Raw genomic sequence first — 14,863 nt, forward strand, 5'->3', positions numbered from 1 at the left:
GGTGCTCTAACAAAATATTTTCACACTTAAATTTTAGATAAATAATCATCAGTAATGTGGACATAATGTCTATGTGGGGAAAAGGCAAATAAGAGCTAGAACAGTCTGGTAAGTTCTGAAAAGTACATAACTTTACTGTAATGCAGCCTTTAAGTCCAGGAAAAGACATCACTTATGTCATATCACGATATTACGATATCCAAAATCTAAGACGATATCTAGTCTCATATCACGATATCGATATAATATCGATATATTGCCCAGCCCTAGTTCAAACCACCTTACGTGAGTCCAGACTTTGTCTCAAGGCTGAGGGGAAGGCTTCTGTGTTGGAGGAGGAGGAGGAGGCGCTCGACACTAGATCAGGACAGAGGGACAACACAGATGTGGTGATTATCACTGGATCACTCAAACATCATTTCTACAATTATAATTAGCATTCACCAATCCTCATCTGTCCAGTTTGTTCGAGGGCATGCTGTTATGCCAAAACTTCATAAATACAGACAACAATCTTTGTTTTAGGGCACATACTGGTCTTAGTCGGCTGCTGGAGACGTCTGGAGAATTGTTGCTGCTGCCTGCCGTCTCTGATGGGACAACACACACACACACACACACACACACACACACACACACACACACACACACACACACACATACACACATACACACTGACAACCATTACCATCTCAACACATTGACATTAGACTATTCTAACTAATTATTCTATGAGCAGACAAAACCTCTGCTCCAGCTAGGGTAAAGTTTGACATCACTCACCTATCGTGTTGTCTGCGAGCCTCGGAGGAAAGAGCTGCTGTCTGTCATCCACACCACTGGAGGGGGTAGCACTGAGTGCTGAACTACAGCCGGAGTTGGAAGGGATTGGGCTGGAGGGAGAGAAGGGAGGCATGTTTGGGGTAGGGAGAGGCTGGGGAAATATAAATACCAGAGGGGAACAAAGTCAATTACAAATAAAAAAATAACAAGTAAGATGAGTTGGGCAGATGTCAGAGGGATAAAGCTTTTAAAAAAGTCATGATTTACAGGATTTATATATGAAAGCATACAAAGAACACAAGGTCACCTCCTTCTCCTCCTCCTCCTCCCCTTCATCATGGACGAGCTCTACCACCAACGAGGGGAAGACACCGATCCGTCCATTCAGCTCTCCCTCCCAAAACCCATCGTCCACCTGAAACACACAGTGAGATACTGTAGAGATAAAAGGTTTGACTTATGACCAATCCCAGCACTGCCTCATGAATCCATCTCTTCCTTCCACAAAATAATCTAAAAACTTGCTAGCTTTTTTTAAGAGCTTTCATCCACATCTCATGGCCTTCATTACTGATTTGAATTGACCCTGTTGTAATACTTCTGTCACATGATGATTCATTTCCAGTAATAACTAAAAATCCAGCCTTAGAACACGACCTTTCTTAACAGCATGAGAGGTGGCTCACCTCATATGTGAAGATAAGTAAGGTCATTTTTTGCAGGCTCTACCAACAGCATAAACAGCATTTCCCATAAACCCTAGACCATCGTGGGTAAAATGTTACAAGTCCATGGGCGAATTCTGTATCAGACATGTCTGTAATAACAGCAGGACAGAAAGGACTAAACAATGGAGACGTTTTAAGAAAGCAGAGATAATAACTAAAAAGATTAAATAATTAGTGGGGAGTTTTCTGGATATGGACAAAATTATGTTACGATGACATAAGTAGCTGCGATTGTATATTTTAATGGGAGCTGTAGTTTTTTTGTTTGCGCCCCCTCGGGCTTGGACCCCTAATAATATTGAAGAGGTGACACATCGTGATGCATCGTGATATCGAATCGGATCCAATCGTTGACAGGATATTCATAATCAAATTAAATTGTGAGCACAGTGAAGATTCACACCCCTAGTAAGTAGTAGACCCCTCGACTGAGATCATCAGCGTACTTCGGGTCCCCCTAACCCTGACAGCTGAACCTGACAGTTCACTATAGCATGATAAGTTATTTTACGACTGTACAATTTACCGGTGCACCATGGATTGTCTGCAAAGATTTGGTGTGTCCTCTAAATGTAGGTATCAGAAGAGCTTCAGTCCCTATGTTGGTGCAGATAACACACACCTCTGCATGTCGACAGCGGATCAGCTGAATCAGTGCCCCCTCCTGGAAGGAAAGCTCTTCTGCACTCTGGGCCTGGTAGGAATACAGAGCTCTGGCTACACCTGACACAGGGTTCACAGGGACACAGGTCCATTGTTAACACACAAACACACACACACACACACACACACACACACACACACACACACACACACACACACACTAACATGACATCATCCTATTACAAATCATTTTGCAGACACATTACACCTGCAGTTCTCAAAGCTTTTATGACTGAGTGCCAATTTAGGGAGCCAGCATACAAATAAGAAATATAGAAAAATGCACACATAAAACTCATTTCAAATCACTAACTTTACCTAACTGCACTAGCATTGATGATACAACATAAACGTTGCCATGCAAACAGTAGCTTTCTACAAGTTGTCATTCCTAACCAGGGAGACGTTTGACCACCTATGTGCCTGGGTGTTACTTACGGCACTGTAAATCACACACACACACACACACACACACACACACACACACACACACACACACACACACACACACACACACACACACACACACACATGACTGACCTCTGCTCCCTGCCCTCTCTTTATTGCCAGTAGACAAGGGGGAGCTGGAAGAAGAATCGAGCTGAGTGGCATCCTCTGGTAGACACAGGAACTGCACATAACGTTCAGGAACATACCCCACCTGACCACACGAGTTACACACCTGGAGAGAGACATATAGAGATACACATAAGACACTGCACGGTATACACATATTAAATCAAGGAGTATCAACTCTTTCACACATTAATCATATAAAGGCACCATGTCCTGATATGTTAACACACAGCAGAGCGGCAGGATTAGGACTTTCTCTCCACTCTGTTACATATTCCATATGTCTGGGGAATGATCATGTGTGGTTCTCTGCACTGGCCTTTCCTTCAAGGTAGTGCCTTCAAGGCCAAAATATATATAGGCCTATTATACATTACCTACTCGATCTGTAAAGTGTCCTGTGATAACTTCTGTTATAATCTGACACTTTAAACAAAATTAAATTGAATTTACAATATTTTGAGTGTCAGGAGGTCTTGCCTTGTGGTATATCACCAATGGGTGAAGGTCTCCCCCCAGGAATTAGGATTCTATTTGCAGATGTAAAGTATAAAAATAATAAAATGTAATAAGTAGGGCATGGCTGGGGCAGCTGGTGTGTCTTAAAGAAGTACCCACGTACCCTGGCTGTAGCGGGATCATTCCCCGTACGTATGCAGTAATTACAAGTGGAGGGATAGATAGAACTAAGGTTACAATGTAACCAGACGGTACCTTGAGCCAGTCCTCCATGTCTCCATCCTCAATCACTTGAAGCTCCTCCCCTTCCATGATTGACAGCTCATCTGACTGGCTGGCCTACAGGAAGTAACATGCTTATGTCATCATGAACATAATCCAATGGCAGTACTATATACAAATGATATAACACTGTCCATTGCCTTTGTTGAGTACATTTGCAGTCACATTTGTAGATTTCTTTCAAGACTTTCTCAAAAAACAACATTCTGAATTTTATCTGAATTAACCAACAGGTTCCACTGATTTTAGATCAAAACGTCTGAGTAGGACAAGCATGGCCTTCTACATTCTTTAAACAACATCAAATATACTTTTTCTAATTATCCAGATATTTATTTAAACAGATCAAACTAGCAAGCAGCATTTAAAACTGTCAGATGCTGATTTTGACTTCTTCCTCTTCCACGTTGTTGGTTTGTGTAACACAGCGTTTCTCAAAATTTTCTGGGCTGTCACTTCACTTCCCCAAATTTTCATGACCACATTAGAGAGGTGTCAAGTTGTCATGTTGACATATTTGAGAAGTGTGTGGCATTGTTTATTTAAAAAGCATGGAGGAAGTATGAAATGTGTTTTAAAGAACACCACCTAAGTTAAGAATACAAATATGTTATTTTAATGGCCTAAGGAAAGTTCAATCAGTCAGTATTTTTGAACATGAGCTGCTCTCTCTCAGGGCCAGAAACAGAGGAGTAAGTCTAAGGGCGCTGACACACCAGGCCGATTATCGGCCGTTAGACAGTCTGGTGAGGTCAGTGACTCGAGTCTGTTCGGTGTGTCCCGTGCCGTCGTCCGTCTGGGGGGCTGTCGGCGTTCATTTTGGCCGACCTGACATGTTCGGTCGGCGGCAGGGCAGTCGGGACTCACCCGGAAATGATGAGCGGGATGAGGTGACTAGAGTCTCTCAAAATCTGACGAAAATCTTTTAAACTGACCTTAGTTGAGCTGAAATGAAGACAGATTCAGCAACTGGATGGCCTATTTCTCTCTTAAAATGTTTTCAGAAACATGTTTCACTGAACTATTTTAGTACAATATGTGATCGTATTCTGAACGGCCGCCATGACGGTTGGAGACCGAACGGTACTACACCTACACCTTTAAACTTGTGTGAAGTGTGAATGTAGCAGGTGTGGCTGCCACCGTGGGTCACCCTCAGCACAAACCACAGCCAACATAGACTGTTCACCAACAACAGGATTTATTCGCAACCGCTCACACACTTTCAACATAAGTTCACACACTTTCTGACCGCGCGCCTCTGGCTGCCCGGCGTCTCTCTGGCGCACGGCCCCGTTGCTTTGCTCTCAGCTTTTAACACTATCGCTTTATACCACACATATATTGTGAATTTGAGTTTAACACTGTAGTTTTTGGATTTGGGAGAGAGATTTCTAATATTTTTGGACTGTCTTAGACCAATGTTTTCCACATTTGTGCATTTTTTGATGTGGAGCCTTGTCAAAGGAAACTTTCTGTTCTTTGTGACAGACAATACATACAATATTTAATATCTTATCTTATGTGAAGCCCTGACTACAAGTTTAAAGAAGGTTTGCTGTGGCTATGGTTCACTCATCCTCCATATAGGCCCGTCATGGCCTAATCCAATGCAAGGTCCTTCATAAAGTCTGCCTGTAACAGGTGCAACAGGTGTAACCAGTCTCCTGCCAACCATACCCATATGTTCTGGTCTTGCCCCAAACTAACAACTTTTTGGATGAGCTTTTTTGACACCATGAGTAGAGCCTACAGGCACACTGTCCCCCCCTAACCCAGCCATTTTTGGCATTTCCCCTGATGATGGCCTCCCTGTTGCACTGAGGCGGGCCCTGGCAGTTACATCTCTGCTAGCTCGGAGACTGGTCCTGCTCAATTGGAAGCTTTCCCACCACCCCCCTACACACGACCGTTGGATTAACCCTTGTGTTGACTTCGGGTCAAATTGACCCGTTTTCAATTTTTGTTTTAAATCAGAAAATATGGGAAGTAGAAATAAGCGCTGAAAATGTGTAGAAGAAAAATTTTACAATTTAAAACGTTGGAAAAAGCAAAAACAAACTGTGAAAAAAAGGCGTCAAAAACATCGAAGGTTGACGGGAAGACAACATAATAGTTAAAGAGGTGCTCGACAATTTGAAGCTGGAGAAGCTTAGATCTTCTTTGAAAGGCTCTATCTCGACATTCCTAAAGATGTGGAACCCTATCCTAGAACTCGTTGACTCCCTCAGCTTATCTCCTGACTTGGAGGTCTGAGCTCCTTCTGGACCGCTCTACCTGACGCCAGCTGAAGGTTTGCTGTAATACTTTTGTAGATGAAAAAAATCTAAACCACCTCTAAACTGTGCAAGTGTAAATTTCTGTGATATCTACCTGAAAGCTATAGATAACTCTGCAGGCTGCAGGGTAAATACACACTCCAGATGCTGACACTGGATCTGCAAAGATGTCTCCGTTCTCATCATCGTATTCCTCAAAGTCAGTCAGCTCAAACTCATCCTCCTGAAACAAAAACACACAATAAACACATCAGTGTAGTCTGGATCAAGGAAGCCTGACGTCCGCCACGCTCTGTGTGTTTCCATTCTCAAACTCTGTTTTCTTCGGTGAAAAACCTAGCTAGCGAGCTACATGCTGAAAAACGTTTTGAAGAAAGTTTAGACGGTGCAACAAGGCAGGCCTGCTTGGTTCTCTCAGGGAATGATTGTAAAGATTTACAAAGAATATGTTTATGCATTTCCTCTCTAAATGGGACGTTTTGGGACCAATTGGTGGGATTGCTGTGGACGAAGTACACACGGAGATACACTGGTAAGAGCCAATGAGGTTTAGCCATGTATCCAGCTAATTTACATTAAATAGCTCACGTTACTGTATTGTGTCAACAGTGTTAAACTTCATTTAATATTGTATGTGCCGTTATATTTTTGCGGGGGGCAAATGTTCCACCAAAACAAGTTCCTTCCTGAGACTATTTAGCAGAGCCACCGTCGCTGCGTCCAGAGCTTAGCACTGCCCAAGACGGTTGTGATTGGTTTAAAGAAATGCAAACAACCCAGAGCTTATTATTCTCCTATCCCAGAAAGCATCTGTGGTGTGGCCAGACCTTACTTGAGCTGGACATGAGAGACTAACATCAGTGTGACATTATTCTCAATAAAATTCATCTTCCAAATGTTAGCGTCTTTGTTCTTCTTTTAATTTGAGGCCAACAGTCCACCTCACTGGACCAGTTTGTGACAGTTTTGATTTTTAAAGTATAGTGTTTGTATCACAGCCTGCTATATCATACAGATCACACAGCTGCACTGGCTGACATGTTCCTTCATCACCATGAACACACACACACACACACACACACACACACACACACACACACACACACACACACACACACACTGTACATCAATCAGACACACACCATCCTGCTGTGTGTACATACTGAATAGTCCTCAGTAGACTTCCTCTGTTCACTGAGGCGTCTCTCTCTCTCCAGCTCCTCCTCTGCCTGGTCCATGGCATTGTGAAGCCACAGTTCAATTCCTGTGACACTGTCAGACAACAGAGCCAGACGGGCTTCTGCCTTGACCCTGCTGAGCTGAGACACACACACACACACACACACACACACACACACACACACACACACACACACACACACACACACACACACACACACACACACACACACACACACACACACACACACACACACTTTTTACAAATGAAAGTTTGGATGGGATCCAGTGCTCCAGTTTAACAAATATGAGAACAAAGCTAAAACTATAACTGCAGTGACAGATTAGGAGCTGCAGTGGCTTCCTAAATGTGGGAAATGCATTTAGAAATGTTTCAACACCACCCATGACTTTCACAAAGTGTGATCTACCCTAAAGTATTGACTCCAGCAAGCTGATTAGAGATGTCTCTTTGGGGGCAGGTCATGTTGTCTTCAGTCATCGAAGCTAGTTTGTGCTAGTTAATTTTCATTCACATCAGATGAAGCATATAAAGTGAATATTTTGAACCAGAAGCTTCAGTATTTGGAGCAAGTAGCTCACAAAGAACAATCTATGTCAGATTTAGTAGCTGCAGCTGGTATTTCTATGTGTCCGGTACATATTTAGTCAACATTTAAGTAAATATAAATATCCCATCGGTCTCAGTGTCAACAGATACCAAATATTAGAGGACTCAAATCAGAATCGGGACCCAAATACACTTGATTGGGACATCCATGGCTGTGGTAATGCTTGGACAACTCCCTTCAACCTTATTAACGTCTATTCATCTGCTACATGTTCAGTTTCTGCTGCGGCAGAGGTCAGTCATCAGTGATAAGCAGCTATTAATATAATTTTTATGTCCTTCTTGTATATGTTGCACCGCCATAAAAGAACCCTTTAAATATGAATTGTAAGGCCTGAAACTGCTAATTTTATTGGTGCTGCTGTTTTTCTATGTTACAACCACAAAAATGCAATGTGACCATCAGTGTTGGGCAAGTTACTTCCAAAATGTAATACATTATCGATTACTAGTTACTGTCATTTGAGAGTAATTAGTTATATTACAATATTACTGTCTCTGAATTGTAATGCGTTACACTACTTTTGCATTACTTTGAGTTACTTTCACCAAAATAACAGCGAAGTTTGATTTGGCAGCTAGCTTGTGAATTTCACCACCGGATCAATAAAGTCTCCTCTTTATCCACTTTAATACATCATAGATTATTCATTATATTTTGTATAATTAATATGAATATGCAAATTAACTAAAGCTATAAAAATAGATATGTAAAATGTACAATAGGCAAGTAGGAGAAAATGAAAATACTCAATTAAAAGTACCTTACATTGTATTGAAGTACGGCATTGTTGTAAAATGTCTGTTTATAGCACTTGAATAAGAAATACATGTTATTTAGTTTAAAACAGTCTAAAGGAAATGGTCAACTATAGTGTGATTAAAACTCACTATTTACATTATTTACAGCACTTTATTTACAACTGGTATGTGAAAATGTACACAATCTTATAACAGTAATTAAGTTTTACTGCGCACCGTCACAGGAAGTGCTTTTATTTTGAAGTAGGCTACACGGAAGTTGTCTGTTGTGTACTCTTGCTAGCTTACTGAGATGCAACATGTCCGTCAAGTTGTGGTTCACTTTGTTGTTTGTAAAACTGAAACATATTGAAAAGTAAATGGTCACAGTAAAAGACAAGCGTTTTTGGTCGTCATTCGAAGCCATTCCACTGCTGGCATAGTTACCCTCCACGGCTGATAAAATGCAATGATATTACATCTAGCAAGCCTCAACATTAATTCCCGACATGTTTAGCTAGCTAGCTGCTGGGACACACTGCTGTCCGAGCTGACGTACCGTCACCTATGGAACACGTTGTCCGTACCGTCTCTGGTTCTGGCTCTGACCACGGGAACAAACAGGACAGCTCATTTCAACGCAGCGTAATAACTCCTGAAAATAATGTGCGTCTCGCAAATGTATCTGTCTCTGCAGTCATCTCAACCATCTATATATATAACCATATATATATATTTTTTTTTTTTAATTTTTTTTTCCTGTTAAGAAATGTGTCGTGGTGTTGGTGAATTAAAAAAACAAAACAATACACCACTAAATGTTGCGTTAAAATGCGTTGTAACTTGCGTTACTGAGATTGTAACGAGTATAATATTACCGAAATCGAATTATAGTAATGCCTTATATTACTGCGTTACAGCAAAAAGGAATACATTACTGTAATTGCGTTACTTTTGTAACGCGTTACTCCCAACACTGGTGACCATTTAGTGCCTGAAGAAGGGCCACACATTCTTAATACATATTCCAGTAGCCTTTAACTGGCTACTCCCACGCAATGTTTTTAAGACCACGGCTCTGAATCTTCAGCAGCTTCACTGCGTATTGAGAAATCTGTGGCGCTGTCCGTGGTGCTGAAGTAGCAGGTGGGTTTGTAATTGTCCCGCCCTTCTGTCAGTTTTGTCCTGGATATATAACATGCTCGGTCTCTAACGTCATAGCTGGGGGTTGTTCATGAGTCATGACTTTAAGAGTCATTCATAGGTCGCAGGTGAACCAAACCAACCGAGTCTGTTCGCCTTGTTAAAAATCAACACATCGCCTACTGACTACTCTGTTATTACTAAGTCACTTTCTTATAAGATTATAATTACTAGTCTTCAAAACAACATTGTTAGTTGCATTAATAGGATTTAAACAACTTTCGCTTTCTAGGGTTTTCAATTTCAACATGTTGAATATTTGCCCTTGTCATTTATTTAGTAAGAATTGTCTTCAGCTATTCAATTCAGCTCATAAATAATGTTTTTTGTTGATTCTGTGTTGTGTGCTTTATGAGGTTATGTGCTTTCTTCTATAAGTTAACCCTCTGAGGTCTAAGGGCATCTTCACACATCTTCTTAAATTTTCCTTTTTAGGGTATTTGCATATAACTGATCCCCAAACATATAAAAATGTTCAGAACAAACTCAGCTTTCTGTATAGTGAGATCCAAATTGTTTCTAGAGCAATGTGTAAAGAGATAATTTGGTGCTAAAGCTGAAAAGTTGAAGTTGGCTTTTTGAAATTCCTCAAATCTCTTAAGATGTGTTGTACGAATTGTTTCAATGCTTGAAATGAGTTTACCAAAGGTCTTCAGGTTCACAAAAGAGGTAATATATGATTTGACTGTTGAGAGCAGAATGGCAACAGGAAGAGTTAGGGAGAAGTAGAGGCTAATGGGGCTAATGTGCATAAAATAGGTACCTTGGCTTTCCTGACAGTGTCCTGCACCTCTGCTATCTTCTGCTCCACACTGAGCCCCGTCTCCCCTGATAAGAGCTTCAACCGGCTCTCTAACGTCTGTAGAGCCTGACAGACAAACATATACATAGTTAAACAACACATTCCCCTTTCTATGGCCAGCCCAAAGTACATACGGTACATCCAGTAATAACAATAATATTATTTCTTAGAAAGCTGTATGTCAAGAAGAGAAACTTCTGAACAACAGAAAAGCTGAGGGCCACTGCAACAAGTATTCATGAGCTCAGGAGTATCTTGGCCTTCCAACTGTGAAATCAAAGTCTCACCCTCTCTCCATGGGTGATGATCTTGTAGTCTTTAGCAGCTTTTGTAGCCCATTTCTTGGCCTCCTTGACCAGACAGCCCTCTGCTTCTGAAGCACACACCTCCTGTAGAGCAGACACCTGCGCAACAGAGCAACAAACATCCCTCCATTCTTCATTCATCAGCAGAATGGAACTCAATACAACAGCACTTAGCATCTTTCAATTTTAACGGCACAGGTGTTGTTAGACTGGACTGCATTATATTATAAGGTATTAGTACAAATATTATTATTATTATTATTATTATTATTATTATTATGTCACACAAGCACCATGCTCATTTATTGTTTTGAATTAAGGGTTAGTTTTTGTTGCTGACAGGTAAAATAGCATTTCTAAGTAATTTTAGGCTGGATGACTGTCACACATACTGACACACACACACACACACACACACACGCACACACGCACACACACACACACACGCACACACACACACACAGATGCAAACACACCTTGTCACGTTGAGCCGCCTGGAAGGTGAATTCCGGGGGCTTGCTGAAGGAGACAGATTCTTGAAGAAACTGCAGTGCATTTCTCTCTCTGGTCACCTGACAGAACAGCAGCCAATCAATGTTAACCGGGGACAAACAAACAAAACAAAAAATTCCTCCTCTCCTTAACATCCAGAATTTATCAGAGAGGATTGGAAATGTGTGTTCTGAAAATAGGAAAGGTTTGTGGGTAACAGCCCGTCTCCAGGAGTGGTTTCAAGCCAAACTGGAGTTTCACTAGGGTGTGGGTGGATATCTTACGAGCAATACAATTACCAAAAAAGGTGCAGGTGAACAAAATCCCATTGTTTTTCATCTGGGCCACCCAAACATCACAAAAATGAAGAACATATGTGTTAAAATGCTTTCTTCCCACTCACATTTCGAAGGGAACAACTTGACACTCAGTTGCTACATCATTTCAGACATTTTGTCTATGTGTAGAATTTCCTTCTGTAAACCTCTGTTCCTTGTAAACCGTTGTGGCAGTAAGCCTCACGATTTGCCCCTCTGAACATTCACAACAAATGCCTCTGCTTTCTTCCAACTATCGCATTTCTATTTTTCCTTACTTTCAAACATGGTCTTAGTTGACATTTTCTCCCATGTTTAATGTCTTCATTTCCACCTCTTCCACATTCCTGCTTTCTGTCTTCTGGAGCCTCCCTGCTACCCCACCCCCTCCCATCTTTTCCAAGAGACAAGGTGAGAAATGTCTTATGTCTGGTTTCTCAGGAGCCACTGTGGGATAAAAGTCAGACAGTGACAACACGGTTTGGAAAGATATTCAAAGACATTCTAATAGCTTTGAATCGGCTGTCAGCTGATTGGTTATTTAAACTGGTTGTTAGCATTACTCCGATATGAGAGGAATGATGTATTATATACTGTAACACAAATAAAGCCTGTTTGCACATACCTTAGCAACACTGTCCCATATCACGCTGTACTGTGTGTGTGTGGTTAGACAGGTATCCATCTCTGTCCCACACAGCAGGGTGAAATGGCTTCTCAAATCATCATAAACATCACCGTCCATTTGCTGATAGGAGAAATACAGTTTTTATTATTTTAAATTGCTTAATCACCATTTGTAACACTCCAGCTTCTATCCATTACTTGTACTTTAGTAATGCAAACTCTGACACATTTGCATTTAATCAAACCAAAGAAAGAAAAGGAAGCGAAAAGCCGTTTGAGTTATCTGATTAAACACTGACCACATCCTTTCTGACGTGTCGCAGACTCGGTCTGTTGACTTTGCTCTGCACAGTGCACAGCCTACTCTCCCTCATTCATCCAATTTCTGTCATCATCTCTCTCTTCTTGATGTTAAACCTACTGGTCTTGATTCACTCGATTGGCAGTGTGCAGTACATGCTTTATGTAACTTTTTATTAGCCATCATATTTGAGGGAATCCTGGCTGAAATTGATACCCAGTCAATACCCAGACAATAAAAACAACACTATAGAAAATACAGGGAGACACAACAGCGTACTGTGTGAACTAACCAAACAATGACAGATTACCATCAGTTGAAATACTGGCATTGACACAAAAGAGCCCAGACACCAACAGACCGAGTCTGCAACATGTCAGAAAGGATGTGATCAGTGTTTTATCAGATAACTCAAACTGTTTTTAGCTTCCTTTTCTCCTCCTTTCTCATTTGTATGTTTCAGAGTATGTGTGTGTGTGTGTGTGTGTGTGTGTGTGTGTGTGTGTGTGTGTGTGTGTGTGTGTGTGTGTGTGTGTGTGTTTTTACCTCCATAATATATGGTAAGTCATTAGTGTAGTAGTGTTGTTGATGGCCATTGACTGCTGATAACGTCAGCAGATACTCATTACGAACTTCGGTCAAACGGTCATCACACTCTTTTAACCTGGCGCTGAGCTGCACACACACACACACACACACATACACACACATACACACACACACACACACACACACACACACACACACACACACACACACACACACACACACACACACACACAATTATTAGGGCTGTCAATTGATTAAAATATTTAATCATGATTAATCGCTTGTTGTCCATAGATAACTCACGATTAATCACAAACTAATTGCAATTTTTTATTTTTTTATCTGTTCTAAATGCACTTTAAAAGGAATACTTTTCCATTTTTTAAAGCTCCAGTAGTGGACTAACTCCGGGGGTAACTCAGTTCACATGGACAGTACATGCAGATAACTTTAGTCTTGTGGAGAGAACTATCTGGAAGGGCTTTACCATCCATTCAAAAGAGCCTTTTCTTTATCCATGTCTCCTCAAGGAGCTTTGTTTCTTACCTTTTGGGGTATTGAGCTGCTTTTTAATGATCACTGACTTAGTTCAAATGTACAGTAAGTAATAAAGCCTGCTCCTCAGGACGGGAAGTCTCTCTATAGATGAAGTGTGTGGCTCTTTTATTTGTGATTCAGGATCAGGTTTAACCCGCGAAGCCTCTTCAGAGCGTACACCACGTGCATGGCGCTCACCGTCTTCCTCTTGGTGTGCTCGGCGTTGCCCGACGGCATCACGGCTCCTGTTCTGCAGGAACACCTTCAGCACACCGCTGATCAGTAGATCAGAAGGAGACGTGCTTCATTCGGCCGTGGCATGAACCCATGCCAAAACAAGACTGCACCCCCCTAACTCAGGATTGCTAAGGCTGACAAAGACAAACTTTTCAGGACTTTTAGTAGACCTCATACCATGCAAGTCTGGCAAATTGGGTTATTGTCAGATTTTGCTGTCCTGAGTTAGCGGGGGCAGTCACATTTTGGTAGGCTCCATGAAACCATGCCCAAAACGGACTGTGCCCCCCTAACTCCCCATACCATGCAAGTATAGCAAATTGGGTGATTGTTAAATTGGGGGGCAGTCAAATTTCAGCAGGCTCCAGAGACTGTTTGACCTCAGACGCCCGGGGAAACTCCAGAAATCAAATACTAAGCACTTTCTACTTCTCTATCACTGAGATGGTCCTGATGGGGAACATCACTGCCTGGTATGACAATTGCACCGAACGGGACCACAAGGCTCAGCTGAAAGTGGTTTGATTGGCCAAACCTACAATAGGCAGTGCCCCACCCTGGCTAGAGGCCAGCCAAATATATGTTGAGTTCACATCATGTGAGCCAGAAGGTTATTACTGTAACTTCCATTTCACATGAAGGTGGAAATACTCAAACATCGGATCAAGGGGACAAACAGGACAACATGAATGTCTTACTTTGGTCTGTTGTGTAGGAGCTACATACACAATCTATTATAACAGTTCATTTCAGATTCATACCTTAGCGGCCATTTTATGTAAACCTGTCTTAAAGTGGAAAATCCCATGTTCACTCTTTCTGGCTCTGGAAGACACAGTTAAAACATAATGATAACATATTATGTACATATTGAAATTAATGTTTGCCTGAGATAACATTTAACTATTTATCTGTCAATGTTGCACACCGGGGACTATGCTGATGTTTTAATAACAATACTTGCAGGGCTTCATTATTTGACAACACATCACAGTGCATGTATGTAAAAAAAATGGATGTGCCTCTTCCTAAATGAGGCCACTGATCTTTTTCATGGGTCAACATCACCATTTGTGTCTGTTTGTTTTGTTTGTGTCACACACAGCGACCTGGTCTGTGCATCAGCGGCCTTCTCTCTGGCAACACTGGCGATGTGACTGAGTTGGTGGTAG

The 14,863-nt window shown here is 41.5% G+C and overlaps 1 protein-coding gene across 1 annotated transcript in view; it reads right to left on the bottom strand.

Moving 5' to 3' along the window:
* Positions 1–203: 203 nt before the first annotated feature.
* LOC120566517 (F-BAR and double SH3 domains protein 1-like) overlaps positions 204–14,863 on the bottom strand; it is a 32,663-nt gene continuing 18,003 nt past the window's right edge. The window contains exons 8-23 of the mRNA XM_039813044.1: positions 14,801–14,863; positions 14,453–14,516; positions 12,915–13,043; positions 12,066–12,188; positions 11,108–11,203; positions 10,614–10,730; positions 10,288–10,392; positions 6,934–7,089; positions 5,865–5,993; positions 3,465–3,548; positions 2,715–2,856; positions 2,134–2,234; positions 1,091–1,198; positions 784–934; positions 535–590; positions 204–357 (exon numbers count right to left, since the gene is read on the bottom strand). The exon at positions 14,801–14,863 is cut by the window's right edge and continues 74 nt beyond it. Coding sequence (XP_039668978.1) covers positions 304–357; positions 535–590; positions 784–934; positions 1,091–1,198; positions 2,134–2,234; positions 2,715–2,856; positions 3,465–3,548; positions 5,865–5,993; positions 6,934–7,089; positions 10,288–10,392; positions 10,614–10,730; positions 11,108–11,203; positions 12,066–12,188; positions 12,915–13,043; positions 14,453–14,516; positions 14,801–14,863 — 1,678 coding nt within the window. The 3' untranslated portion in view covers positions 204–303. The remainder of the gene's footprint in view (positions 358–534; positions 591–783; positions 935–1,090; positions 1,199–2,133; positions 2,235–2,714; positions 2,857–3,464; positions 3,549–5,864; positions 5,994–6,933; positions 7,090–10,287; positions 10,393–10,613; positions 10,731–11,107; positions 11,204–12,065; positions 12,189–12,914; positions 13,044–14,452; positions 14,517–14,800) is intronic.

Source organism: Perca fluviatilis, chromosome 10 (genome assembly GCF_010015445.1).
Source record: "Perca fluviatilis chromosome 10, GENO_Pfluv_1.0, whole genome shotgun sequence".
Taxonomy (NCBI): domain Eukaryota; kingdom Metazoa; phylum Chordata; class Actinopteri; order Perciformes; family Percidae; genus Perca; species Perca fluviatilis.